Raw genomic sequence first — 26,598 nt, 5'->3', positions numbered from 1 at the left:
GCTTTCACATTCATTCTGCTCAGGTCAGTGGGAAAAAAAAAAAAAACAAGATCTGGAGACGCAAACTAAATTCATTGATTGATGGGACAAACAGTGGCTGATGAGGGTACGAGGGTACTCGGGGGAGTAGATTGCTCCTTTGCTTTTTCTGAGTACTTCCTGGGAGGAATGACAAAGTGCTCCCTGCCCTTTCTCTGCATTAATTATCAGCTGCTGTCCAGAATGCACTTTGTCAAAGAGATGGATGAAGTACCATCAGAAAAGGAACAAATCAGCCTGGAGAGGAGCTAGGGGCCTCTCTCTCTCTCTCTCTCTCTCTCTCTCTCTCTCTCCCTCTCTCTCACTCTGTGTGTCTCTATTGGGGCGTTCCTCTGTTCCTCTCTGTTAAAGAGGTGGGACCCCCAGGATGGATGGTCCTTCATTGAAAATGTATTGAAATCATGTCTGGTCAATAGCTGTTTTTTTTTTCATGTAAAGGGCTTGTCAAAAGAGAGGAGGTTTTTAGTCTGGAATCCAGAATTCTTAGAAATAGTTTCCTCTCTCTTTTTTTCAGAGATGCAGTGCTCGCCTCTTTGTAGAATTTTAAGAATGAGATCTAAAGGCCTCTGTACAAAACAACATACTAAAAGTCCTGGCAAAGCTGTTGATCTCAGTATCTTAAAAAAACCCAAACAAACAACAACAAAAAAAACATTGTCAAATAATAAAACCATTGTTGCACCCACCGCATACTGGCTATGTAAAATATTTTAGAACACTGGTAAAATATATTTGATTAGCATCAGGTTAATCCCACTATGTCACTAAATGCAAGAAGAAAAGAATAAAGTCAGATTAGGTTGTTTGGAGAATTAGGGATCCGCTCATGTAAACCATTATGTCCCACATAAGGCAGGAGCTTTTCACAGCTTTTCAGCGGGAGGAGCCACAGGCCCACGTCACATATGCCTGCCACCACACAGTGGTTCTGATGAGAGAGAGAGAGAGAGGGAGAGAGAGAGTGTGTGTGTTAGGGGTAGGGTAAAAGAGAGGGAGTGAGAAAGTGACAGGGACAGGTAACTGCTAAGACAGGGAGAAGAGAGCGAAACACAACCCTGTACGAGACAGGTCCGCTTCTTGATCTTGGCTGAAACATCTGAAAGAGATAGAATTTAAAGATGCCAAACTTTGCAGGCACGTGGAAGATGAAGAGCAGTGAGAATTTCGAGGAGCTCCTGAAAGCCCTTGGTAAGATATTTACAAGCTGTGATATCTTTGTGATCTAAATTACAGAATCACTTAGCAACTTTGCGATTTCAAATAGTATCATTTTTTTTCTTTGTCTGACCTCAAGAAATGTTTTTTTGTCCTCTGTTTTCTCTCAAATGTTAAAGGTTTAATAAGTGTGAAGAGTAAATCAGGGTTATTTGCGGTCTGTTGAACCGCTTTTGTCTGATCCTTTGTTTCTAAGACTGCACATTCTCTTTCATTTTGTATTCAGAGTGGAAGATCAAAATGACAGTATTGTGCTTTTCCCCTTTGGTGACTGAGAGTTCAAGGAGTGAAAATGTTTTGAGTGGACCAGCAGTGAATCAATTGGACATATTTTCTTGCAGCTGAGGGAATATTGTTTGGCTTGCAGATGTTGTAGTATTCTGTGGTACTGTGCTGTGGTTAGTGCTATGAATGGTGACAGTAGATTTGAATATGGCAAGATGGCACACTTACCTCTGCGGGTATACAGTCAGTGCGAAGGCCATTGTGCAATTAGGTAAAAACAACAACAATAATAATAATAATAATAATAATAATAAAAATAATAATTAGTATTAGTAGTACTAGCATTAATAGTAGTAGTAGTAGTAGTTATTACTGCTTTTGTTGTTCTTGTTGTTATCTTCTTCCTCATCTTCGTTAATAGTCTTTATTAACAGGTAAGACAAAAGTAGAAGTTAAGAAATTTCCCTCTCTGTCCCTGCTGACAGGGAGAAGAGCTGTGGTTTTATTATTTTCCTAGAGAAAAAAAGGAGACGAGAGCATAGGAGGACAAGCTGAAAATTATTCCTTCTTGAAATGTAAATGACCTTATTTATATTGCTCATAAAACCGAGTCAGCACTCTGAGTTCTTTCCCACAGTGTGAGCATGCACTTTTGGGAGAAAAAGAAAACCTAGCCCTGAAACACAGATGGAGATTGGGTTGAGGACACAGGCCAGAGTGTTATACAGACCGTTGTTTATACCAGTGCTCTGTGCCAAAGGGTCAATGGGTTTGTAATATGCCAGCGCTGAGATGCATTATAGTCCAAAGGAAGATTCTACGAAGCCAAGAACACTGACATTCCTTCCACTCAACACCTTGTCATCGCATAGGCACATCAACATCTGCTGATAAGAATCTTTTTTTGCGGTGTCTTGTGCTGGAGTTTTTATACAGAAAAATCGTATAGCAGTCGGGTGTGTGTGGAGAGACAATGGGATTCAGTCATGACTGAATGATTAAGACATGTAGCTGTAATTTAGAAACATTCTTCTCCAAAATATCTGCGGTGCTGGCGACAAACCGCTCCTCTAATTATCCACATACTGGATAGATTTAAACGAAAAAAAAAATAGTTGAAGAAAACTGTGCAAATTCTCTAGTGGAACAGTAGATGGAAATGAAAACTTCTGAATGTTAAACATTTGAAAAAAAAAATACAGAGCTTTACATGCAAATACATGAAAAGTGCAAAAGATGGAGTAGTTCCCATGTGAGATGATTCCTTCTAATTTCATACGCTGTCACACAGAAAATATAGCTGTACTGTGTACTTAAAGTGCAGAATTTTTGTATATTGTACTATATTGTTAAGTGGTGTTTTATAGTATTGGGGTTGCAAATGCATTTTTTTTTTCTCCCATGTTCCAAATGCATTAGGGGTGAATGCAATGTTACGGAAGGTGGCATGTGCAGCGGCCTCAAAGCCCCATGTTGAGATCCGTCAGGATGGTGACCAGTTCTACATAAAAACTTCCACCACCGTGCGCACCACCGAGATCAACTTTCATATCGGTGAAGAGTTTAATGAGGAGACATTGGATGGCCGAAAATGCAAGGTGAGACGAACAAAAATTAAAATCAAATCATAAATTAATTTTTGTGTGTGTGTCAGAGAGAGAGAGAGAGAGAGAGAGAGAGATGCATTGAGATCTATGGATTCCATGGATTTGTGGATAAATCTGTTTGGAAACTTTAACCTTTAGCCTTACGTAAACCTCTCCACAGACAGAGTTACAACCAATTAGATTATATAACACGCAACAGACATAGGTAATGAAGCAAGTGCAAGCTTAACACTGATCCTAGGATCCCGCAATCTGTCGGTGAAAAACTGGACCTCCACTAAACATCACATCAGATCAACTGTCCTCAGATAATTTACACGTATGGGATCTGACCAGAAGAGCATATAGTCATTTTGGACAGAAAGAGTTTTGGACAGCAACTTTTATTAATGTTATTATTAATGCTTGACCATAAGTATCAGCACTTAAATCAGTATGAAATGACAATAAACCTCAGCATATATAAGAGAGTGCTGCAGCATGGTGTGGGAAAGTGCAACACGATGACTGTAGACTGATAGGAATGAAAGGAAACACGGCAGGCTTAAGAGTCAGCTTCTAGGAAATGAGAACTACACTGACTCACGGTTCCTCTAAGATGATAAAACGGCTCAGTGACAGCTCCCCTTCTAGTCTTTACTCTTCTGAATCACTCTTTCCGCCTGGTACTCTCCGATCCTTTCATCCTCTCTTCTCTCGGATATTTTACAAACTTCATCAAAGAATGAAAAGGGGTGTAGGAACTGAGGATTTTACCTCCTGGAGGTTTATTTCACAGTTACGCATTTGATAGATGTTTATTTACCATGGAGATTCGGCCCGGATGGCTTTTCACCCTGATGGTAATGTTCTTGGATGACGCCATATGCGCACACACACACACACACACACACACACACACACACACAAAGACACACAGACACACACACTCATACAGCTTGTTTGCAGAGTCTGGCCACCTGGGAGTCGGAAAATAAGATGACCTGCAGGCAAACCCTTCTGGATGGAAGTGGTCCCAAAACCTACTGGACACGTGAGCTGAGAGGAGATGAGCTGATTCTGGTGAGGAGATCAGAGTTTAAGTCCAGACTTAAAGTCATTTTAACAGCTTTTTCTTCCCCTTTTAATATGTGCATATGACATGTTTAAAATTGATACATACTTTCCTAATAAAAAAAAAATGGTGTCGTAAAGCCACCATGTCTCAGAGATACCAGATCAATTAAATCCCATAAGCCCCTCAAGGTATTTTTACCATAGAATATACCATAGAATTTGATTTCTTTCCTTGTGTTTTTTTTTTTGTTTGTTTTTTTTCCATCTGATACTGGGCTGATAGCACTCTGTGCTCAGTTGGTCACAAGGTAATGATTACGGCACACATAATGTACAGTCACATTTATTGCCACTCTTCAAATGCACCTCTCAGTTTTTCCTATGCTGTTGCTTTTCTGAATTATCAAAAGAATGTGGCTCTGGTAAACATCTGGGTTGTGTGATTTTATAGACCAGATGGACGACAGTAAAGGGGACCAATAACCTGAGAGTTCATTTTTATTGGTTAGGGGGAATATCCTCCTCACTGAGTTTGCAGTCCCAGAGGGCCACAAAAAGCTGAGCCCTCCCTTGAGCTGATATATCAGGAGAAGAAGCATTAGCGCAAAATACAAACGACGTGTTGCTTTCAGCTGTGAAGAACGTCATTGAAATAATAGACGTGGAAGAAGTAGGAATTTGTGGTTAACAGAGGGAACTTGTATTTGCTTGTAAATGAGACTGCAGAGAATTCGGTTTCGGTCTATTGTACCTGTGCCCGTATTTTTAGATTAAACAATACCTCAGACTGCTGTGACGATGGTGTTAGGTGACAAACTTGCTATGGAAATATGGCAGGAATAAGACAATCGGCTTGATATTCTGAAGAGCTATACACATACAGGACATGATGACTGGGTAATTTGGTACACTAGTAACGACAGGCAAACAAAATACATTTACACAAGACGATACTTGCTACTCGTGAGTTGATATAAGATGATATCAAGAGCGAATGTGTTTAAAACTGGCTAGTTAAAAATCTATCTATCGATCGATCGATCTATCTATCTATCTATCTATCTATCTATCTATCTATCTATCTATCTATCTATCTATCTATCTATCTATCTATCTATCTATCTATCTATCTATCTATCTATATGGCTGTCTGTCTGTCTATCTATCTATCTACAGTAAACTACAAGAAATTCAGGACAATACTATGCTTGCCTTGTTTTGCCTCTGTACTCTCTTTAGTAATGGTGCACAAAAAGCTGGATTAATGTGCAGAATATTTTTGCTTTATTCTGATTTTTTCCACCTTAAATGACCGGCTTCTTTGGTCTTATGTTTCCCAGATGCTCCAAAGGCAAATACAAAGCCTAGAAACAAGACTAGACTGTTCTCTTACATATGCACTAATGACACAAACAGACATACCTGCGTAATAAGACACAGCTGTGGAATCAATTCAAAAAGCAATCGGAGTATCCTAAAATGAGGCAAGCCAAGTACAAAATGTGTTGCAACTGTAAAAAAAGAAAATCGGACACAAGTCAAAAACGGGAAAAAAAGTGGGTTAAAGATGTCAGGCTGGTTTTTAACCACATTAATCTCATCATTGTCATTTCACATCCAGAGTGTTGGAACACTGAGCCAAAACAACAACAACAGAAAAATCTACTTTTACAGCTCATTCCCTCTGTCTGCCTGTCTGTCTGTATGTCTGTGTATCTCTCTCTCTCTCTCTCTCTCTCTCTCTCTATCTGTGGAGAATGTATTTGTTGCTGATCCCTGGCAGTGTTGGCAGAGTTTAATTTGTGAGGCTGTAGTCTCAGCTGGATTCAGCAGCATAAAGCTGGCATCCACTGGCAGCCATAACCAGGCCGTTGGCCCTGACCCAAATGGGCCCAGAGCAAATGGACCCTCATTGATCACGTTTGGATAGGAAATGGTGCTATAGTATGCTGAGGCCCTGACACTCCTCCTGCTAATGACTCCCACGACACTTACGGCAGATGGTTCATCTTTACACCATTCTTTAAATGTGTGTGTGTGTGTGCGCGCGTGTGTGTGTGGTTGTCCAGCCCTTGTTTCCTGCTCTGGAACGCAGATGGTCCGTGGTGCTGACAGACACTCCATTTCTCTCTTGCTGAGCTTTTCAAAGTGCAATAAATATCACAACTCACAGCATTTCGCTGTCAGACAATCCACTCTTCTCCTTTCCTCCCCTCCCTTCCCCTCCCTCAGTCATGTAGACAGGACTGACAGTTTATCTGCTCCTCTGTCAAAGCACAGGTATAGGTCTATATGGTACCCTCTATGTCCATTACGTAATCCAAAAAATAGACAAGTACTAAACCTCAGTTTGAGTGTGATAAGCTTAGTACACCATGAACATGAGGCATTGACATTGTTTTTTATTATTTGAATTTGAACTGGATTCTGAAGTTAAACCGATTTCTTTTTTCTGTCTCCTTGATGTTAAAGACCTTTGGGGCAGACGACGTGGTGTGCACACGGATTTATGTACGAGAATGAGCTTCAACTGAATCTGAAGACAGCTGAGATGTTACCAGCATCCCTCATCATGTTACATTCCATCTGTAGATCCCTTATCAGCAAAACTGAATTTTTATTGTCTTGATGTTTAACTGTGCTGCATAGCTATAGCATCTGTTTACAGACATTTTGACATGCTTTAGGCTACTGTTTGTCAAATAGTGCTCCCTATCTTAAGAATCCATGTGATACAGTTTGACGAGGATAAAAACTTGTAAGAAATGCATTCCTCACAAAAGGACAAATGAGGCAGTGTTGTTGTTTTGGTACAAAACCATACACCTTTCTCTGCCAAACACTTTACTGTGTTACATTTGCAAAACTTTCTATTGCTTTTTTTTTTGTATGTGTGTGTGTGTGTGTGTGTGTGTGTGTATGTCTTATTGTTTTCTGCACTGCAAACCCTGAACAATAAAGAGTCGACAATTTTTCAGCATTATTATTTATGCTTTCCCTACTTCTTGACTGCTGGAGTGCGTACATCCAAGAGACAGACAATTTCAGATGAATGATTGCTCCCAGAGTGGTTGATAGATGAAAAAAGCAGACGGAACGGAGCGAAAAGAAAAGGATTTGGGATGCAGCCGGCAGAGACTGTCCGAGGAACGTGCTAGCGGAGATGAAAGTGGATCAGTATCATTATCAATACCCGTGTCAGAGCCGGATGTTAGGAAACAGCTGTTCTCTGTCTTCAGCCCCATTATTACATCACATAAGGAATGAGACAGTGAAATATTTTCTTTCTTGCTTCACTTTTTAAAACAAATTGAGATTTGATTGCAAAAACTGCTTTGTTTTAAGAATGTTTCAGCACACGTTCAAAGGACATGTGGAAATTTTGGCAATCCCATAGATTTCCATTATTGCCCCCTGAAATACCATTCTAAGAATACAGTATGGCACAAGAATTTGTTTCTTTTCCATCACTGTAGCACATCTGAGCTTAAAGAGATGTTTTGCAAGTCAGTAACAACATGCTTGCGTTTTTCACTTCACTGCGGACACCTCATACATGTATTGAAACAGGAACAAACACAACATTTTGTTTTATCCTTTTGGCAGGACTACATGATTTCAACTTCCAATGCTGTTGTAATAAGAACACTTTGTAGATTCACTGAGCAAAATGACCTCTTACTGACCATCTACTCTTTAACCCATTTCAGAGATCATGGATCACAGTACAGAGGTAAGATTCAAAGTGTTAGAGCAGTCAGAACATTACACACAAAAGAGTAAGGTGGGTTAGACTATTCTCTCTCAAAACATTCAAAGAGGACACTCCTTTTAAGAATGGCTGAGTCTTTTATTCATGCTGATTCTCTTCAGCTGGTGTTTCTTTCAAGATGGGGAAGGCAAAAAAACCCCTTTTTTTTAAAGAAAAGGTATAATCGTGAAAATACCAGAAAGAAGCCATTTCAGCTTGTTCGGCTAAAAACTTAAGATCATTGCACTGTGGACTTGCTAAAATCTCCACTTAAAAACATTTTTACTTGTATTGCATCCATATGAACAGACATATATTCATATCTTTTGATAACCTTGTAATCAAATCCTAATCAAATAATTGAATTAAAGACTTATTACTGTAAGTAAAGGGACAAATCCTATGTAGTCTCCCTCAGTTATATTTGCCATTTGATTAGTCGCCCTCTACTGTTAGTATTGAAAACTGCACCTACAGTGATTTAAAAAAAGAAAGAAAGGAAAAAAAAATCCTTCTTGTACACTCTAAAAAAGGTCCAAAATATCCAGCGTGACTCTCCAAAAAATTGGAATCCCCCTGTTCAAGGCATGGAAACAACAGCCCAATAGTCTATCCTTTGTTCTTATCTTCACGCAGTGCAGAGGGAGATGAATTAATCGAATTCTGCTTCAGAATCAGTCACACTGCTTTGGCTATGTCAGTGGGTCAGCATTGAGCTCCAAGGCTTGGTCACAGTAAAGCAGTAAAAACACAAGATATAAGCCAAAAAAAATGAGTTTTACCTTGATAAGCAGTTACTTAACTGTACATTCTAGAACCTCTACATTTGCTGGTTTATGATGTGCTACTCATCTTCAAAACCATTATATTTTACAACATTTTAAAAGAAAAAAAGAGATTGATACAAGAGAGAATAAGGAGAGGGATAGAGCTGCAAGAGACTGCAATGAGTAAAGGGTGTACCTTCAAAACATTTCTGCTAATGCACAGATCATTGCCTCATGGTTATTAGTCCAATTAAGTCAATCTGTGCTTTAACAATGGTGCATTTTCATAAGACCTCAGACTGGAAAAATGAACAGGTCAGAGACAGCAGATCAAACTACTACAACGTCTTTTTATTTCAATCTTTAAACAATAATGAAATCTACAAGACGACTACAGAACAGAAAGACATGCCATCACAGCCTCTTTAAAATACACTTTCCATATTTTTAAGTAGAGATCAGTCCATAGTGAACAAACCAAAGTGCCTTCATCTTTTTCACAACTTTTACATTTGAGAAGGACATTGTGAGACAAAACCAGTATGAATCGTTTTTAAGCTCTACTCTGTAACATGGGCAGTGATATCCTTGATTTCAATGTATTAAGGACTTTACAAATGTCACAAAAATGCATTCTGGGGGGGATGGGGGAGAAAAACAAACAGAAACATTCTTAAAAATCCAGGAGCTAACTATAACCGTTAAAATGAACATTATAGACCACCACAATGAGGAAAAACAAGGACCAGACAAAAAATGGAAAAAAGATATACATATATAACAACTCCCTTTGGTAAAAACAGTAATAAACAACTTTTAATATACATACCAGCATTTGCCACCTTTTGCTAAGATTAACAGGAAGTCTAAGAGGTGAACTACACATGGACAAAGGTGTCAGGAGTATAAACAGTCTGGACAATGTACAAGGTATTTACATGATGATTGGGGTTTGTGGCTGCTCTTGGCTCTGCTGTCCTTGATTGGCCTGATGATGCTGGTTCTCTCGTTATGGGTCATTAAAAAGACATCAATAATATCTTTAACCAGGGCTGCCAGAAATTTACACACTATACAAATGAACAGCTGAAAACCAGTTGTTGCTGTTATGGTCTTTTTTTTTATCTTTTCCCTCCAATTTTTCTTTAGATCAGGTTACAGGTCATTATGATCCTACACAGGAAAGGAGTCCATACTCCCGTCTCTGATCCGTTTCTGAACCACTAAACTACAATATTGCTAAACTACTGTTAAATCTGAAAGAGATTAATAAAAAAAAAAAAATCTGTAATATATATATTTATATATATGCCTTGGGCTTTATGAAGAGAGAGGGGTCCATATTGTAAAATAAGCCTATGTGGGTTTTCAACTCTCAGTTTGAAGAGGCTTGTTCAAATTAAACAAGAAGAAGAAGAAGAAGAAGAAGAAGAAGAAAAAATACTTGTCAGAGTTTGAGCTCAGGCATAACCAAATGCCTTATGGGACACTCTCTACCAGTCAGCGGGAAGAGAGGAGTACAACTAAAATGTTCAGTGGGGGGAGAAAAACCCCCGACATCTTGGCATCAAGTCCCCACAACAACAAAAACCCATCAAAAACCCATCTAAAAGTTCTTTTTGTTAAAAAAAAAAAAAGAAGAAAAAAAAATGCAGAGAGAGAGAGAGAGAGAGAACTGACTCCGAAACAGCCTTCCTACAAAGCCAGCTCCAGTGCTGCTGCTGCTGTTTCAAGTTCTTAAAAATAAGAAAAACAACCAAAAAAAGAAAACACACACACACACACACACACGCACGCACTCACGCACTCCTCTTTCTGGAGAGCCAGCAGGTTATGATGTCAATGTTGTGCCGTATTTGACGTGGTACTTGTTGATGTTCTGGAAGTGGAGGACCTTGGGTTCTCGGCTGGTTTTGCAAGGCAGGAATCCGTCCTGTCCCTCCCCCATTAGCCACTTGAGGTTTTCGGTCGCCATGTCGTGAGTGACGTGTTCCTTCGTCCACTGGTCCACCCAGGACTGGAACCGCTGGTGCAGGCGTGTGCTTACCCTCTCGTGGGACTGGGGATGGTGATAAGAGAGCAGAGTGATGAGGACAAACGTGATTCATTAAAACTGTCCCAGAAAAGTTGCAACGCAATGTAGACAAACTGGCATGGTCCTTTAGAGGACACCAGCACTGAAACGTAATGAGTGATCATTTGTTTGCTGTTTTTATTCAGAGTGTGTGACTGTTAAACGTCTAATGCTGAAAGGCTGTGTTTCACAAGTCACTGTAAAACATCTTACAGTTTCAGTTCATTCTCTCGCTTGGTCATTTTGCTACTACAGCTTCAACAGTTCTACAGTTTAGTCATGTGTTCATAAAAAAAAAAAAAACACCGTAATTATACATCAGTCTGAAAGCTTGTCTGTCAACACAATCTCACGTTCACCTCCATTGCAAAAGGAATAAACTGAGTATTATAATAGGACACAATTTGGGATTAGAACCACACAGATTCATTCCATGATGCTCAGTGAAATAAAAACAGTTGACGATTACACAGATTATAATATCAGAGTCCCACAATAATAAAAAAAAAAAAATGCTGGATTATTGAAATAAGACAAATAGTAGTGACAGAGAACTGGAGCTACCTGGTGGGCCCGGAGAAGAGCTGTGCGTCGGTACATGTAGTCCTCTGATTTACACACGTACACCATCTTATAGGAGTTGAGTTTGAACATGCAGTCCATCTTACGGTTGTCGGCGCTCTCCAACGATTTCTCCGCCGTTTCTTTTCTCTCTCTCATCTGAGCCTCCTGTCCCCGCTGACACTTCCGTATCCGCCGCAAATTCCTTACACACAACACAGTCATATCACACAGCTGATCTACATTTAAAGAAAAAAAACCCCTCAATACCTGAAAAAAATAAAATGTCCATTTGAAACTTTGTTATCGAGGCTGCATAGCTCACATGCTTGTACGTTAACAGAGAGAGAAAAAAAATAGCCTTAAAATATTTCTTTCCTGCAAGTTTTGGAGGGAGATGCATGTAGATTGGAAGGTATAGTACAGCAAAGTATCACTGATCAGCCTGTTTTGTTCAAACACACTTGTAGGCTGTCACAGAAAGCGCTTGTTTACCACAACTCAAAGAACTCAAATACGGGTGGATTATATCCCTCCATTGTTCTGCTGGACTATGACAAATGTTCTAATTCCCCCCCACACACACACACATTAACAGAAAACATCTGTATATATAATCAGTATTTGAACATCTGTATATACTCATAGAACATCTGGAACTGAATTCAAAGTCCATAACATTTTAATAGTCATATGGACAGAAAATTCAAAAACATTTCTTTTGATAACACAATGATGTTTACGGAAATGAAGACTTTTGGATCACAACCTACAGCTTTGGCACTTCAAAGAACTCTAAAAGTAAGTGCAACAGGCAGCAATACGACTGTGTACCTGTTCTAGCTTTGGGAATTACAGCACTACGCCGATATCAAAAAATGACACTTCCAGACAAACAGAGAGTATGCTCTCAAACATGAAATAATTATCCAGCCAGAACTCGTGCAGGGAGCTGCACCATAAAACGACTGTTTCATCTTCTGAGGAGAAATGTCAAAATCACACGCATTGATAATCTGTAACTTCAACTCAATTTACGCTATCATCCTTTGAAGACATTAAAAAACATTTAAAACACTTCAACATCAAACTTGCTAAAAATACCAATCAAAACTTCTCAGATCAACAGCAACCATTAAGCGTAAAGAAAAATGGTACAGACAGAGCCGTCATTGAATGAAAGAATGCAAGCAGGCAGTTTACTCTTGAAAGAGACAAATAAAGAACTCTCCTCGGTGTTAAAATGAATGCTTACAGACAGACTAATTATCCCAGAGAAAGGAGCACCCCCCTCTGGGCAGGAAAAATGAAAAAAGTAGCATCAACAAAAATATACAGCACCCTAGCATTTAAAAATTAAAAAGCAGCTCTCAAAACCTGTGACAAATACGAGATAACCTCATAAAATAAATAAGCGAAAAGTTCCTGAGGTATACCCTAACTGTACCCTATTACTCACAGTATTTCCTGTTTGCCCTGATAAAGTTTGCCTGTTTGGCTTGTCTTTGCAGACATCGCCAGACTTGTCGACACTCAAGCGGTTCTGCTCCACAGAACAAAACTCACTGCACTGTCTGTACTCCGCAGCTGATAGCCCTCTGCTGTACTGACAGCCTCACACTGGGTGAGTAATCATGTTTAATGCTTGGTTTGGAGTTAAGAGCGATGTTCTGGGTATGTATGGTTCTGAGATGCCAGGATAACAGCGAGGTCTCACCTGGGTAGGAATACGGGCTTCTGAGACAGATGTTCACGCAGCTCTGGAGACGCCGAATCTGTGTTCAGGTAACGCTCGACGTAATCAGACCAGCGCTGCGAAACCACAAGAAAACCATTTCATTTACCTCTGTTACACTCTAATGCTCATGTGCTAGTCACACCACTGCTCCACACCGCAAGCTCTCCTGCTACATCCTGTGTGATATTTCAGTAAGTCAATTCAAAGATTCTATTTTACATGCTCAAACCGTCGGGCAGACCATGGTCTAGAACTAAACCATAAAACAATCGGATAATGATTGAATAAAGAACACCACACAAATGATCTGGACTGATCTGTCATTTGTTTTCAGACGAGAGCAGAGTTAATATTAGAGCAGAGGGTTCAGCACCCACCTCAGCCTCCACTGGCTCATCTGAGTTCTCCTCCTCTGTGTCCAGCAGCTCCACCGCCAGCACCACATTACCTCTACTCTTCTGGAAGGATAGCTACAGGGGGAAAGAGAGAGAGAGAGAGAGAGAGAGAGAGAGAGAGAGAGAGAGAGAGAGAGAGGGAAAGAGAGAGAGAGAGAGAGAGGGGATCAGAATTAAGCGAGTGAGGGCTCCCAAGAGAGATAATAAGAGAGACAGAAATACAGTTGTTGGGGAAATAATGATTTTGCCGAAACTGCTGCCAACAAAGCATGACTTCTGACAAATATAGTTAGCAAAGAACTGAATTATCCGGGGGAATGAGAGAGAGAGAGAAAGAGAGGATTTACCTTGAAGCAGTTTTCGTCAGACATGAGTTGTTCAGCTTTGCGCTGGTAAGCTGCCTCAGTGGTGGCTCTAGAGGGCTGAGTAGACTGGACTCCTCCTGTGGCTTTATTCGCACACTCACTCAGGTAAAGATCCATTACCTGGGTGCATATCTCATCGCTCACAATGTGCTGAAGCTACACACACAAGCACAAACACACACATACACAAATGGTCAGCATGTCGGACATGACTGGTTCAGATTTTGGGCATGTCTTGGTCTCGTACACTCTGACTGGTTGCAGCTATTGGGAAGCCCATTTCAACATGTTGAAACTTAGCTATTACAATCTTTATAACAGCCAGCAGAATGCCTCTGAGCCCATCTACAGTTCTGTTTTAAGTCACAAACATGATGAAAAATAGAAGAAAACTGGTGACCCTTTAACAAACAGGCTGGTAAAATTTAGTACAATGACTAAGTTTAGTAAAAAAAGAAAACAATATGCAGAACTACTTCAGGAAAACATATTTCCATCCTTTGATTTTTCTGTAATCTACTGATAGAATTCCACAGGGTACAAGCAGTATTCAGACTAATGTGTAATCCAAATATCTGACCCTCACATACAAAAAAGATTGGGGAGAAAACATAACATTTTGTCCCATACAAGAGAACAGGTAACTCATCTTGAACAGTCTGTTCTCTTTAAGAAAAACTACACTCTACACAGTTTCTCTCATCTTAAACTGTCTGACACTGCCGTGGATGAGTGTGTCTGTCAGAGGGAGAGAGAATGAAAGAGAGAGAGTGACTGACCTGTCTGACGATACTCTGGATAAGTTTATCCATGGTGAAGGCAATATAGGCGTGGATGGTGAACATCTCTCTCAGCGAGTCCTCGTACTGAGATGTCTCCATGTTCCCATCCAGAAGATTTCGCACCATCTCCAGAAAGGCTGAGTAATACTCTTCAACTTCAATATCCACTGAAAAATTCAATTAAAAAAAAAAAAAAAGAGATTTTTAATCACAGCAAGAAACTAATGTAAACACTCTTACAGTATGTTTCACTGGCCTTGTTTTTCAGCTGCATATGGACTACTTTTCCTTTAGTTTTATCGTTTAAATTCACTCACTCACTTTTAACACACACTAGGCTCTATTTTAACAATCTCAGCGCATGGTCTGAAGCGCATGGCGTTAAGTGCACTTAAGGCATGTCCAAATCCACTTTTGCTAGTTTAACGGCGTATAATTTGAGCGCAAAGTAAGGTGCAAGGCGCTAAGGACTTGTACTTAGTGTCTTATTTAATCATAAGTGTGCTTTGGTGCGTAACATGCAATAAACCAGTCAGAGCGTCAGCTCCCATTCCCTTTAAAAGCCACCGGCGCTGGCACCTTGACGGATAGCTATTAAAATGGCCGCCTTAGCACCTGGACAAAAAGAGTGATTCGCTGCCTCCGCCTTCACCCAACCCTCTGTCGAAACAGGTATTGCTTTTTCACAATGAAACAACTGCGATATTACTTCAGACCAGGTTTTTGTTGGTCTAAGCGTAGAGGCTTTCGGTTGTATTCAAAATAGCAACGCGCTGGCAATGCGCCTGACCACACTGCGTTTTAAGACCAACCGCCCAGACGGACGCAAGTTCATTTGCTATTTAAGCGACGTGGGCGCTGGACGAGAAAACGACAGCTGCGTCGGTCTGAAACTAGGAAAGGCACTTGCGTTTCGGTTTGCGTCTCGTCGCGCCTGGTGTAAGATAGAGCTCATTGTCTTTTTTGTACTAAATGTGAGACAGCCTTGATTACCATGAGTCATTCTAACAAACAAAAAAAAAATACAGCTCTATTAAACCTGGTTTAAGGAACATTATGACAAGGCACACATGGCCGTCATAAGCTGCGCTATCAGGATGACTGTAGGTTGTTTGTGTGTGTGTGTGTGTGTGTGTGTGTGTGTGTGTGTGTGTGTGTGTGTGTGTGTGTGTGCGCGGACTCACTGGGTTCCTTCAGACGGAGCTGCACAGCAGGGCTGTCGTTCTTCTCTCGTTTAAGACCCAGCACTTCTCTCTCCCACTCTCGTTCTCTGGCATCTTCCTCAATCTGTCGCTCGGCCTGCGCGTAAATGCGCAGCAGGCGGGAGCAGAGGATCTGGTGGAGGCGTAAGAAGATGTACCAGTTGTTGTTGACGTAGAAAAGATTGTAGGCCTCCTCGCAGTCTGCCAGTTTCTGCTGCTGTGCCGCTGTGTGGCTGAACAGGAGCTTGGATTTCGCTCCGGACGACGTGCCGTTGTGCTTCTTCGCTCCCTCCTCGTCAGGCTCCGTCTCGTCCTCCTCTTCCTCCTCCACGTCGGACAGTTCGCCGCGGCGGGCGAAGAGCATGTCGGGGATGAAGTGATGGATGATCTGCTTGATCTTGTATTTATCATCTTTGTGAATACCAGACTGCCTCTTCACGTGGTGTATGATGAGGGCGGCAGCGTCCTCCAAAATCTGCCCATCCTCGTACGGAAGGGTCATGTGAGGGCCAGAGAGGGGCGTGGCATTGTCCTCCGATGCCTGCTCTTGTCGCTGATTGGATAAAGAGTAAAACAAAACACATCAGCCTAACCCGAATGGTTTATCTCCTTAAATAAAGGCAGTGGCAATAATCTGAAATCGGACACCGTATGCTACTTACAAACACCTTGGCTATACCCTGTATACCAATGTTTTTACTTGCTGTAGAATGAACGGACTTAATACAATGACTTACAGCCCACAATAACAGAAGGACGCAAATAGTGGACAAGTTATCGTGGGTTAAAACCACAGTGCTAACACATTGGAAAGAGAGTTCAAAAGAAAGCCTTGAAAGTGCTCTGACCTCGTCATATAAAGTCTCAATTTCATTGAGCAGGGTCTTGGAGCGAAACACTTTGGTGTCGTTCTGTTTGAAGTTAATGCCCTGGTGGTCCAGCGACTTGAGGTAATACTTTTCGTTCTGCTCTCTCCAGATCTTATTGAAACCCCGCTGGGCTTCCCGCCACTCTTCCTCTTTCATTTTTAATCTGGAAAAAAAAAAACACGCAAAACAAACACCCGCAGAGTCAACGTTTATCGCTCAATTCCCCATCAAAAAAAAAAAAAGGGAAATGTCAAAACGAGTCAAAATGAAATCATTTTACAAAGTCTTTACATCTCCTTCAAGCAGACAGAACTCTTACAGAAATTCAAAATTGTTGCCCGGACAATTAATTAATTAATTAAGTTTAAAATAAGCGCTCTGCCGAGAGGAAATGAACAATCAATGGGTTATTTACGCCTACAAAATCAATCACTATATAATTCACAAAACACTTCAAAAGAAGGCACATAGTGTTTCCTACACCCCAGACCCTCCCTCCTCAGGCACACAACTGTTTGGAGTAATTGATTCATTTACTCCAAACGCAGAATGGGAAAGATGAAAGAGTTTGCTTAAATGACAATTTTTAAAACTAACACGCCACGCACTCAAATCTCTCACTCAACACAGCTTTCTTTTCACTCAGCTAATTAAACTCACAGAAAATAATTGTCAAATTAATTCTGATAATCACTTTCATTTTAGAACGTCTTACAGAATTAATTCACATTTTCAGTATGCTGATGTTTTTAATGGTACAGTTTCCTCTTCAATACAAGTGCTGTATCATTTCTGCAAAAAGGGGTTAGGAGTTCTTTCAAACGTCTGCAAGGGTAGATGAAACAACGACAGTTTTAAAATGTAACGGTAAAAATAGACGGTGGAGTTAGCAATACATCATTTTTTTCTGGATAATCCTCCCCTTCCCACAAAACCCCTGGTATACCTTTTGAGCACGATGGGCACCGAGATGGCAGGGTTCCTCTTCAGTCCGTCGATGATGTCGGGGGCTTTGTCTCCATATATCCTCTGGATAGCTTTGCGGTGGATGACCTCTGAGGAGCCTCCGATGGTGTTGTCCAACCTGAACTTGGCCTGTTCTTCGGCTGACATTCGCGACAGCTTCTTCTGCACGGTCTCCAGCACGCGGATAGTGGCCAGATTTGTCTCCAATACCACGTCAAGCTAGACACAACGTTCAAATATGTTTTTTTTTTTTTTTAACCAAACAATGACAGGCTGAAAGCAATGTGTGAAAAGTAACCAACAGCAGTGCTTATTGTGCACATTTTTAAAAGCTACGCTATAAACAATATGTACAACAAAAAAGAAAAGTTAAAAAATGGAGTGAGGAGAGAACCCCCCCCCCCACAAACTAGAATGTCCTTTGTGAACATTTTTAAAAGTATTTTAAAAGATAACGTTAACGGAAAAAAAAAAAGAGTTTGTTAACACTGAATCAAAAGGAAAAAAAAAAATCAGATATAAATGAGAAGCTCAATGGTGCAATATCAATGATGGTTGTGTTGCAGTGACTTTAAAAAGACTGTGCTGTTTTACCTCAAAGCGTTCATCTTCACATCTGTAAATATGCTCTTCATACTGCGTCTTTTTGGAGCTGACGAAAGTGGAGTCCTCAGACCAGGAGGGGAAAGACACCCATGTGTCATTAAGCACCTGAAAGGGGATTTGCAATTGTTTAATCATTTCAGAAAACAGTAATGTCTAAATTGTAGACATTGCAACAGCTCTATATTGTTCTATTATAGTTTTCTGGTCCACAAACACAGTCCATATAAACAACACTTGTATGAATAATCAAACTGTCTTGATAACTCTCCCCCTCATCGATTAACTATCGTGCACAGGTAAGAAAGGAAAATGTCATTGGCTTCTATGTTGCATTCTGACCTCTTTGCAGAGTGGAGTTCTCCCAGTGCATCTGGGCTGTTGGAAGCTCTTGGGCAGAGCTCTGTAGCTGGAGCCCAGTCTCTTACAGGATGCGTAGTCGATCTCCATGGCAATGCCTTCGGTGGCCCGCTCTTTGGGAATGCTCTCGATGTGGGCACACTCTTTATAGCCCAAAAAGTTTTTGAACCAGGTGAACAACTCAGGGAATTTCCTGTGGGGGAGGAAATCAATGCTCAAATCAGCAGTGTTGGGCAAAAACAGTGGAAACAACCATTGGTACAAATATTAATGGCTGGCTAGCCATGTGCACCGGGGCAAAGGATCCAAATTTGTTAATCACCAAGTCTGATTTACTTTGATGAGGAAACTGAAGTGCTTATGAATGGGTACTGCCCCTTTAAATAATCTTAAACGAATCAAAACAAAGGAACCATCACACAATTCAACTTACTTTCTCTTTTGACATGACTACAAAAAAAAGGTCTTTTAAACTGTGCAGCAATGTCCTTTATCGTGGCTGTCTGTCTCTTACCCAAGGAAAGGTAGCACCAGCTGCACCAGTTCAGCCCGGGAGATCACCTCCTGATTAAAGATAACCAGGCAGCGAAGGAAGTTGTCATAAGCCTCAGCACTCCGGAGAGCTTTACGCACCTGTAATTGTCACAGAACCTCTGATCAGACACAGCCTGACTGCAGACAAACACACTCTTCCAGAGAGCGTTTTATTAGTCACTGTATCTGGACAAAAAAGGGCGATATACACAAACACTCTCACAACTTTTCTTAAGAGGCAGAATTCTTTGAGAGACAGAAATGCACAATGTCTTCCTCAACATCTAATTTGCAAGGGACTTCAGTCAGGAAGATTACTATTAAAAACAAAACATTTGATGTAACAACTTGTGTGCTTACCTTTTCAAAAAACAGAGACTCAGTGCCAATTCCATGTTTACTGGCCTCTGCCATTGGATGATCCTTACCCATGAATTTTGGCTTCTTCTATGAAAAATAAATATAATGATCAATTCACATGGGTAGGTTCCTGACTGACATTAATGGCACCTGTTCCAGGTGAATGAATATAAGCCTGTATACACTCAACAGTGCTACATCCCTCTTCATTAATGGACATTATCACTTGACAGATAACCTACATCAAGCATTTGCTTAACTTTCGGTAAACATTCTCCGTTCATTCATTGTGCAACTTTTTTTAGGATGAAGAGTCGACACACTCCAGGTGCCGGGCTTACTGACAGACAGAGGGGTGTGTGGAGCAGGAGGAGATGTTCACCTTTACGGGAGGAGTAGCAATAGGCCCAGGGAGTCGACGGATCTGACAGCCATTCTGGCTGAATCTCTGCTTGTTGTTGAGTTGTGGTCTCTTCACTGTGCCGCCGTGGTCATTTCGCACAGAGTCGGCCTTCTCCGCCGTCGTCTTGTTCAACAGCTGAGGGAAACGGAAAAGAAGCTTCTGGAACGATCCTCCTCATTAAACACTAATTACCTAACATGCCCAACTGAGTTTGAGTTCCATGATGAGGCAAAATAAACAGTCCTGAAATAGTTACGTTTGTACAAATGACACATTTCCAGTAGTTTTAACCAACATGCAAACACAGGCAGCCGTCCACGTTTGTTGCTTGCCACTTCACTGGGAACACTCACCACTGAACTGTTGGCGTCGGGCAGGAACTGGCCAAACTCGGAGAGGAGGTCTTCTTGGTTCTTAAAGAGTCGTGCCACCTGGGCGTAGACCTCCTGCTCGGTGAGCGCTGGCGTGTAGTTTCCCCCGGCTTCCTTCGCGTTACGCTGCTCTTTCTGAAAACATAACTGTGACATTATCATCAGGGACTGACACAACACAAGTGCTGGCTCATTACTTCTAATGTAGACCACAGATTACCCTGTTTAGACCTAGACTGGCCCAGTCTTACATATAAGCATCAACCTTTCGATAAGCTGTAACTTTCGTGAATGAATGTATAATTGACATGAAAATGTTCCATAAAATGAAATTTGCCGTTCCACAAGAAATGTAAAACATCTGTATGACTTTTTGAAGCAACTAACACTCATTTAATACATTCTTTCAGTGCATCATCCTTGTTCATTCTATGCCCACTGCCCTGTTGCAGCGTCTACCTGGTAAGTATGCAGGATCTCCAAGAAGGCTTTGTAGATGTCTGGCTGGCCTTGAAAACGGTTCTTGATCTTGTTTACATAGTTGATGGCATGGTTAAATTCCACAGGCTGATTGTTCTGCAGAAGAGGGGCACTGGCCGGGGTGCTGCTGACTGGTGTATGAGACTGAACCGAAGGGGACCGGGGGGAGGCATAGGAAGGGATGGACGGATTGGGCTGGCTGGTCGGGGTCAATGCTGGAGACTGGATTGGCTGGAGATAATTGACAAGATCTGAGTGACACACTTAAACTTAAAAAGTGATGCTTTCAGGAAATGTTTTGGTAAAAAATTAACACTTCTCCAACCTTTATGGCCACAACAAACGTCCTTAATGCTGCATTAATAACTTAAATAAGTTCAGATCAATGTTATGCACCTGCCTTTTAATTAATTTCCAGTCTAAACTGGCCCGTCTGGGATAAAAATCTTATTCTGTTTTTCAGTTTAAGAGCAACAAAGAGAATGCACCTTTTATAAACATATGAGGCTGGTTATCTGATTACCTTGCTGATTTTGGCTGGGGTAGGCTGACTGGGTATAACCAGGGCTGCAGTGCTGGTTGGGGCAGCCTGCTGGGCTTGGTGTGAAGCCGAATGTGTAACGGGTATATTCTGCACAGAGATGCCATGAGGAGTGATATGATGGATCTGACCAGGAGTGGTCACATTCACCAGGTCGTTGGTCTGGACCTCAATCTTGTAGCCTGGAGGCAGGAAGGTGTTGAAGCCCATGATGAGGTCTGGGTGGCCCTTAAAGAGCTGGGACACCCTGCTGATTACACCTGGAGTGTCGATGCTGAAAACACAAAAACACACAAGTCAAGCCTCTTTCAGCATCCAAAAAAAAAAAAAAAAATCTAGAGAACTTCATTTCAAGAAGACAACTGCACACACAACATTCACCACAAATAAAATAAAATTAAAATGCTTTTGACTGAACTTTAACTATGACTTTTCACACTGGAAAACAGGCAACCTGTGGTGCGTACAGTATCCTTAGAAAAGTGTATATACACACACACATACATATATATGTGTGTGTGTGTGTGTGTGTGTGTATATATATATATATATAGATATAGATATAGATATATATATAGATATATATAGATATGCATGCTGTTGTCTGATTTCTGAACAATAACACCATATGTAGACGATCTGGACGTGCTTTTATGCTGACCTTTGTGATTTAAACTCCTTCATTATATCAAGGAAATCGTTGTAAACCTGAGGCTGATTCCCAAACTGCAGTTTCACCTGATCCAGGTAGGACAATGCATCTTCAACCTGAAAACATACACACACCATTATTAATTATCTATCTGGCACAGGCAGATCCTGTGTGCTCCAGAATGAAATTTTTAATTTTTACAAATTCAACAAACAGAACTTTTTCTCTCTTGGAACTTATTTTTCTCTTTTTCTTTTGACAGCAAACAAGCAGTAAAAAACGTGAGCTGATAAGAATAAGTTGAACTAATCAATGATTATGCATAGAGCCTTTAAGATGTATTTTGCACCTTGAGTCTCTGGAACTGCTGCTGTCCAGGTGTTGGAGCTGAAGGGGGTGTGGTGTGGGTGTGACCCTGACCAACAGGGGCTCCTTGTGATTGGACAGCAGGGCTGGGGTGGTGTGGACCACCATGGACAGCTGGACTGCTGTTATGGCCATGGCCTCCAGAGCTTTGAGTCATAGACACCTAGACAGGAGAGAGAGAAAAGCAGTACTAATGTTAGATCTATAAACCCCATCACAAAAGCCATTACAAGAGGAACAACAAAAATAAACAGTCTACAAGTTGTACTTTATGCATCCTTAAGATAAATAATAAATAAATTCTCATATTTGCTCAGTAGGACTTCCAGTTAAGTTATGTGGGTGCAGAGTATTCAGAACAAACAAAAACTAAGTCTAAAATTCAAAACTTGGACAAGGGATAACTCTTGCAAATAAGTAAAAAAAAAAAAAAAAAAAATTTAAATCAACAGCTGATCTATACAATGTGTTCCCACCCACATCATCGTGTCCTCTTGAATTCTGCGTGTTTGTCTTAAATCAGGTTGTCTAAAGTGACATAACACATGCTCTATGACAGAAGTCACTGAGTACCTGATAACTCTGCGGGACAGAGTACTGCATGCCAGTGGAGGGCTGCATATTGTCTGATACAGCCTCGTACAGAGAGGATGCAGGGGTGACCACACGGTGCTGAAACCCGTCTGTGCTCCCCGGGATCCGCCGCGGCTGAGGTCCAAACACAGTTTCCTGATCCTCCAAACGTCGCTTCATTCTGCACTCATACTCTATGACGCAGTGAAATCTAAAATAAAAGTTACAGAAAAGGCTTCCTATAATGTTTCCTGAAAATTGCTTTATTATTGTAGAAAGTAACTAGGTCAGACATTATCGACATGCAACTGATTTCTCTAATCTGAACAACATAAGACTGCAAACCTTTGGTTTTACTGTGTTATGGTGCTTAAGTTTAATGGAAATTTCTTTGAACTGTTACATACGTAACCTGAAACTTTGGTAAAGACCAATATGCTGGTATAAAGTTTAGTATGTAAACTAAGTTGCTTCACTTACTATGATATTAAAAAGTACAAACATCATTGGTCTACAGGTTAACAGATTTCTGACTTGTTCAGACAAAAACAGACTAACAAACAGAGAAAGGCAGCTGTCTGAATTTATGACAGCTGTCAAAGCTTGGTCCTCTCAGAGAGCAACCTTTGCCGCGTCTGTTTAAAGGATCTCAGTTTTGACATTCGAAGTACAATAACGCTTCCTATACTGACAAACTAGTTCATACAAATCCGTTTTGACATTACACATGACACTTTTAAATACATTAGCAACAAAGCTAGTTCGACCTCTCGCTTCTCGTCATATAACGCGGAAAAGGTGTCTGAACGCAACCTAGGAAAACGAGTAACAGACTTTTGGTGAAAAAAACCCTCATTTCAACATCAGACAAGAAATTTACCGGGATTAATTAAAAAGATATAAAGCATGTAACTGTTACTGACCATGGTGAAGTCATTCCCTAGCTATGCAGTCAGTCGTAGCATTAGTTTTGTTAACTGTAGGTCTGAAGCCAAACAAACGCTTGAACGTTTTTATGGACACACAAAGACGGATTACAACTCGGCTTGTAACTCGTTTTGGGGTGAAACACATTGTCCAACATGCTAACTCCTGGGGAAAAACTGGCAGCTAGGCTAGCTCGAATAGCTACACCCTCCTCGCTCGACAGATACTTTCAGTCAAATGCACCCTCCCCCATGTATGGTCTGTGAGATAGCTGCCTGGCAAACACTGACACACGCATACACACACACACACACACATATACATACTCACTTGCTTGCTCAATCTGAATAGCTACCTAGCTATAGCTACCCTTTCCTTGATAGCAGTCGGATAAAATCGAGCAACTCTACTGTAAGCAATCTGATATGGCCAATTTAAAAAAAGACAACGTACTGTTCAGGACTCCAGCAGCTGTAAACTCTAATTTTTACATTGCTGCGTAGCGCTGACCATCAACTACTCCTTTAAGGCTAGCTAAATGGCTAACAACGCCGCTGGCTAACGACTAGCCTCACCGTTCTGTCCTAATTCGAGAGAGATGAATGAACTCACTTAAAGCTAACGCAACCCCTAAATGCAGTGTACATTAACATTAACGTCCGGAACATTCACTTAAGACAAATCACAATCGCTATGCTCATACACAATCGTTTCCCTCACTGCGAGAAACGCGGTTTGAATAGGAACTCCAATGATTTGACAAGCTAGCTAACCTACTAATGCGAGTTGGGTTAGCATATCCGAAGTTGTTCCAAGCTCATGTTCAGTCGAGGCTATGCCAATGCGCATCTACATATGCGTTAGACAGCATCACTTTGAATGCATTTCGGAAATGCGATAGCTATCGTCTATGCTGAATGTATTGTTTTACGCGTAATCATGGTACTGGCTCTTTGATAAAATAAATATAGGGGCAGCCGATTAATGTTGGGTCGCTAGCTAAGGACTAGCCTTGCTATGCTAATTGTAGAAGTATGCTAACTGGCTAGTTAGCCAACCTAACGCTAATAACACATAGCAAACTCACCTCGCTTTTCTGCGACCTGGAACAACAAACTCCTCTTACCGATTTGCGTGTATTCTGAAAACTATTAGAGAAAATGGTATTGGGACATAAGAATGTCCCCAAGTGTGTAAAATGTGGTAGTTTGAGAAGTGGTATTTAAATTAACGGTACGTTCACCATCCAGTTTAAGGCGCCAGTCCTCAAATTCTTTGCTATGTTGCTAATTGGCTAACATCGGAAAACAGAATCTGAACGAGAGGCGTGGCTTTGGAGGGGCGGGTTTTGTTCTTCGGCCAAGTAACGCCCTTCTCATGTGCTGATTGGTCAGATTTCAAGTAAATTAGAATGAAACACCCATCAGGTTTCAGGTTCAGATATCCGGGGTGTATCTAGAGTGGGCACAATTACAGAAATGTATCGAGGATCCCACCACCGTTCGTGTTGACTGGTTGTCGCTTGACTCGAATTCGTAAGTCACGGACAATAGAGATTTGCAGTCTGCTGAGTTTGGGCATAGTCAGTGTATTTCCTCGAGATGACAGGCCAAATATGATTTAGGGTTTTAAGCTTGATATTGGAAAGCACATGCCAAAGCCGAATGTTGTAAATTACAGCTGGACAATCTGTCCCATGTTCTCATAAGTCTATTTGCTCTCTGTTTACTCATAGATATCTAATGAACTGGTTTCTAAAAGTGATGATAGCAATTTAAAAACGTCGTTGCTTTAGTTGTTTTAGTAGTGTAGCTACTAGGGGATTTTCCTCTATTTCCGTGTTATGAAAAATGATGAGTTCCTTTAAGTATTCGCCATTATTTTGGACGCTGGCTGTCCAGATTTCTGCTGTAATTAATGGAGAGCCTGACGACTGAGGAATGAAGACAAAAAAAGAGTTCATGACTGACGGAGAAAAATGTAATCGTTATGACGATTTCAACCTTTGGTCACAGACTGGTGGTCTTTTTCCAGCAGAGGGAGACAAAGTCTCCATGTCTATTCTGTAGAGCATGACGGTAGCTCAACTTCTCACTTATCGTGAGCTTGACAAATAATGTGTATCGCGAAAGTCTGTGCATTTTGTCTTATGTGAGTGTGTACAGTTTTCCCCTGAGATCTGAGAAACATCTTCACTTTGTCTGTAAGCAATTTAAATGCATTTGTATGCATTCCGTTCATAAATGTTTTGATCATAAGTCATGGTAGAGGAAATCTACATCCACTGTGTGGATTTGTGTTAGGACAAAGCTAATATGGTAAGTAGATTTGTCATAGACTCATTGCGTGACCAGCGTTGAATGAGTGGGGAGAAGAGTCGCAGATATGGAATGGATACTGTAATCTCGATTCGGAAAAAATGTATTTACTCATATGGTTTCGAGTTCAAATGTTAAGATAATCCTTTATTAGTCCCACAACAGGCAAATTCACGGTTCTGACATAGGTCATTAAAGACTGGAGATGAGGGGAAGAAGACAGTCTGATTTAAAATAAACTAAACAACAAAACCCCAAGATGGCTTCTCACCAAAGTTTCTGTGACATGAAAGAGAGACGGAGCGAGAGAGCAACAGGCCAGGGAGGAATCCATTATCTAATGCATGAACTACATTCTGATGGGAGATCATTTTCAACAGTTATGATGGATCTATGAACACTGAATTATCAAGCCTCTCCTTGCAGCATTTGACATTTGATCTTTGTAGATATCTATCTATCTATCTATCTATCTATCTATCTATCTATCTATCTATC

General features: G+C 40.9%; 2 protein-coding genes across 3 annotated transcripts; one reads left to right on the top strand and one right to left on the bottom strand.

The window, feature by feature from the left end:
• The first annotated feature begins 1,157 nt into the window (after positions 1-1,157).
• Positions 1,158-6,665, top strand: crabp1b (cellular retinoic acid binding protein 1b). Its single transcript, XM_030766190.1, has 4 exons — positions 1,158-1,227; positions 2,899-3,077; positions 4,035-4,148; positions 6,615-6,665. Exons 1-4 carry the CDS (start codon positions 1,158-1,160, stop codon positions 6,663-6,665), a joined length of 414 nt encoding a protein of 137 aa, XP_030622050.1.
• Positions 6,666-10,099: 3,434 nt separating this feature from the next.
• Positions 10,100-25,017, bottom strand: sin3ab (SIN3 transcription regulator family member Ab). 2 transcript variants are annotated; one of them, XM_030766140.1, is made up of 21 exons: positions 24,870-25,017; positions 22,856-23,066; positions 22,266-22,445; positions 21,926-22,032; positions 21,247-21,538; positions 20,703-20,954; positions 20,226-20,378; positions 19,852-20,007; positions 19,470-19,556; positions 19,090-19,208; positions 18,558-18,768; positions 18,207-18,323; positions 17,593-17,831; positions 16,626-16,809; positions 15,760-16,330; positions 14,573-14,742; positions 13,776-13,949; positions 13,411-13,503; positions 13,013-13,107; positions 11,299-11,500; positions 10,100-10,719 (listed from the first exon to the last, which is right to left on the bottom strand). In XM_030766140.1, the coding sequence occupies exons 2-21, from the start codon at positions 23,033-23,035 to the stop codon at positions 10,492-10,494; spliced, it is 3,810 nt and encodes a 1,269-aa protein (XP_030622000.1). In that variant the 5' UTR covers positions 23,036-23,066; positions 24,870-25,017; the 3' UTR covers positions 10,100-10,491. The 2 variants fall into 2 exon arrangements, with proteins under 2 accessions (XP_030622000.1, XP_030622002.1); XM_030766142.1 differs by lacking the exon at positions 24,870-25,017 and having other exon boundaries at positions 21,262-21,538; positions 22,856-23,058.
• Positions 25,018-26,598: the final 1,581 nt, after the last annotated feature.

This window comes from Chanos chanos, chromosome 2 (genome assembly GCF_902362185.1).
Source record: "Chanos chanos chromosome 2, fChaCha1.1, whole genome shotgun sequence".
Classification (NCBI taxonomy): Eukaryota; Metazoa; Chordata; class Actinopteri; order Gonorynchiformes; family Chanidae; genus Chanos; species Chanos chanos.
This window is presented reverse-complemented; position numbering and strand designations above follow the sequence as displayed.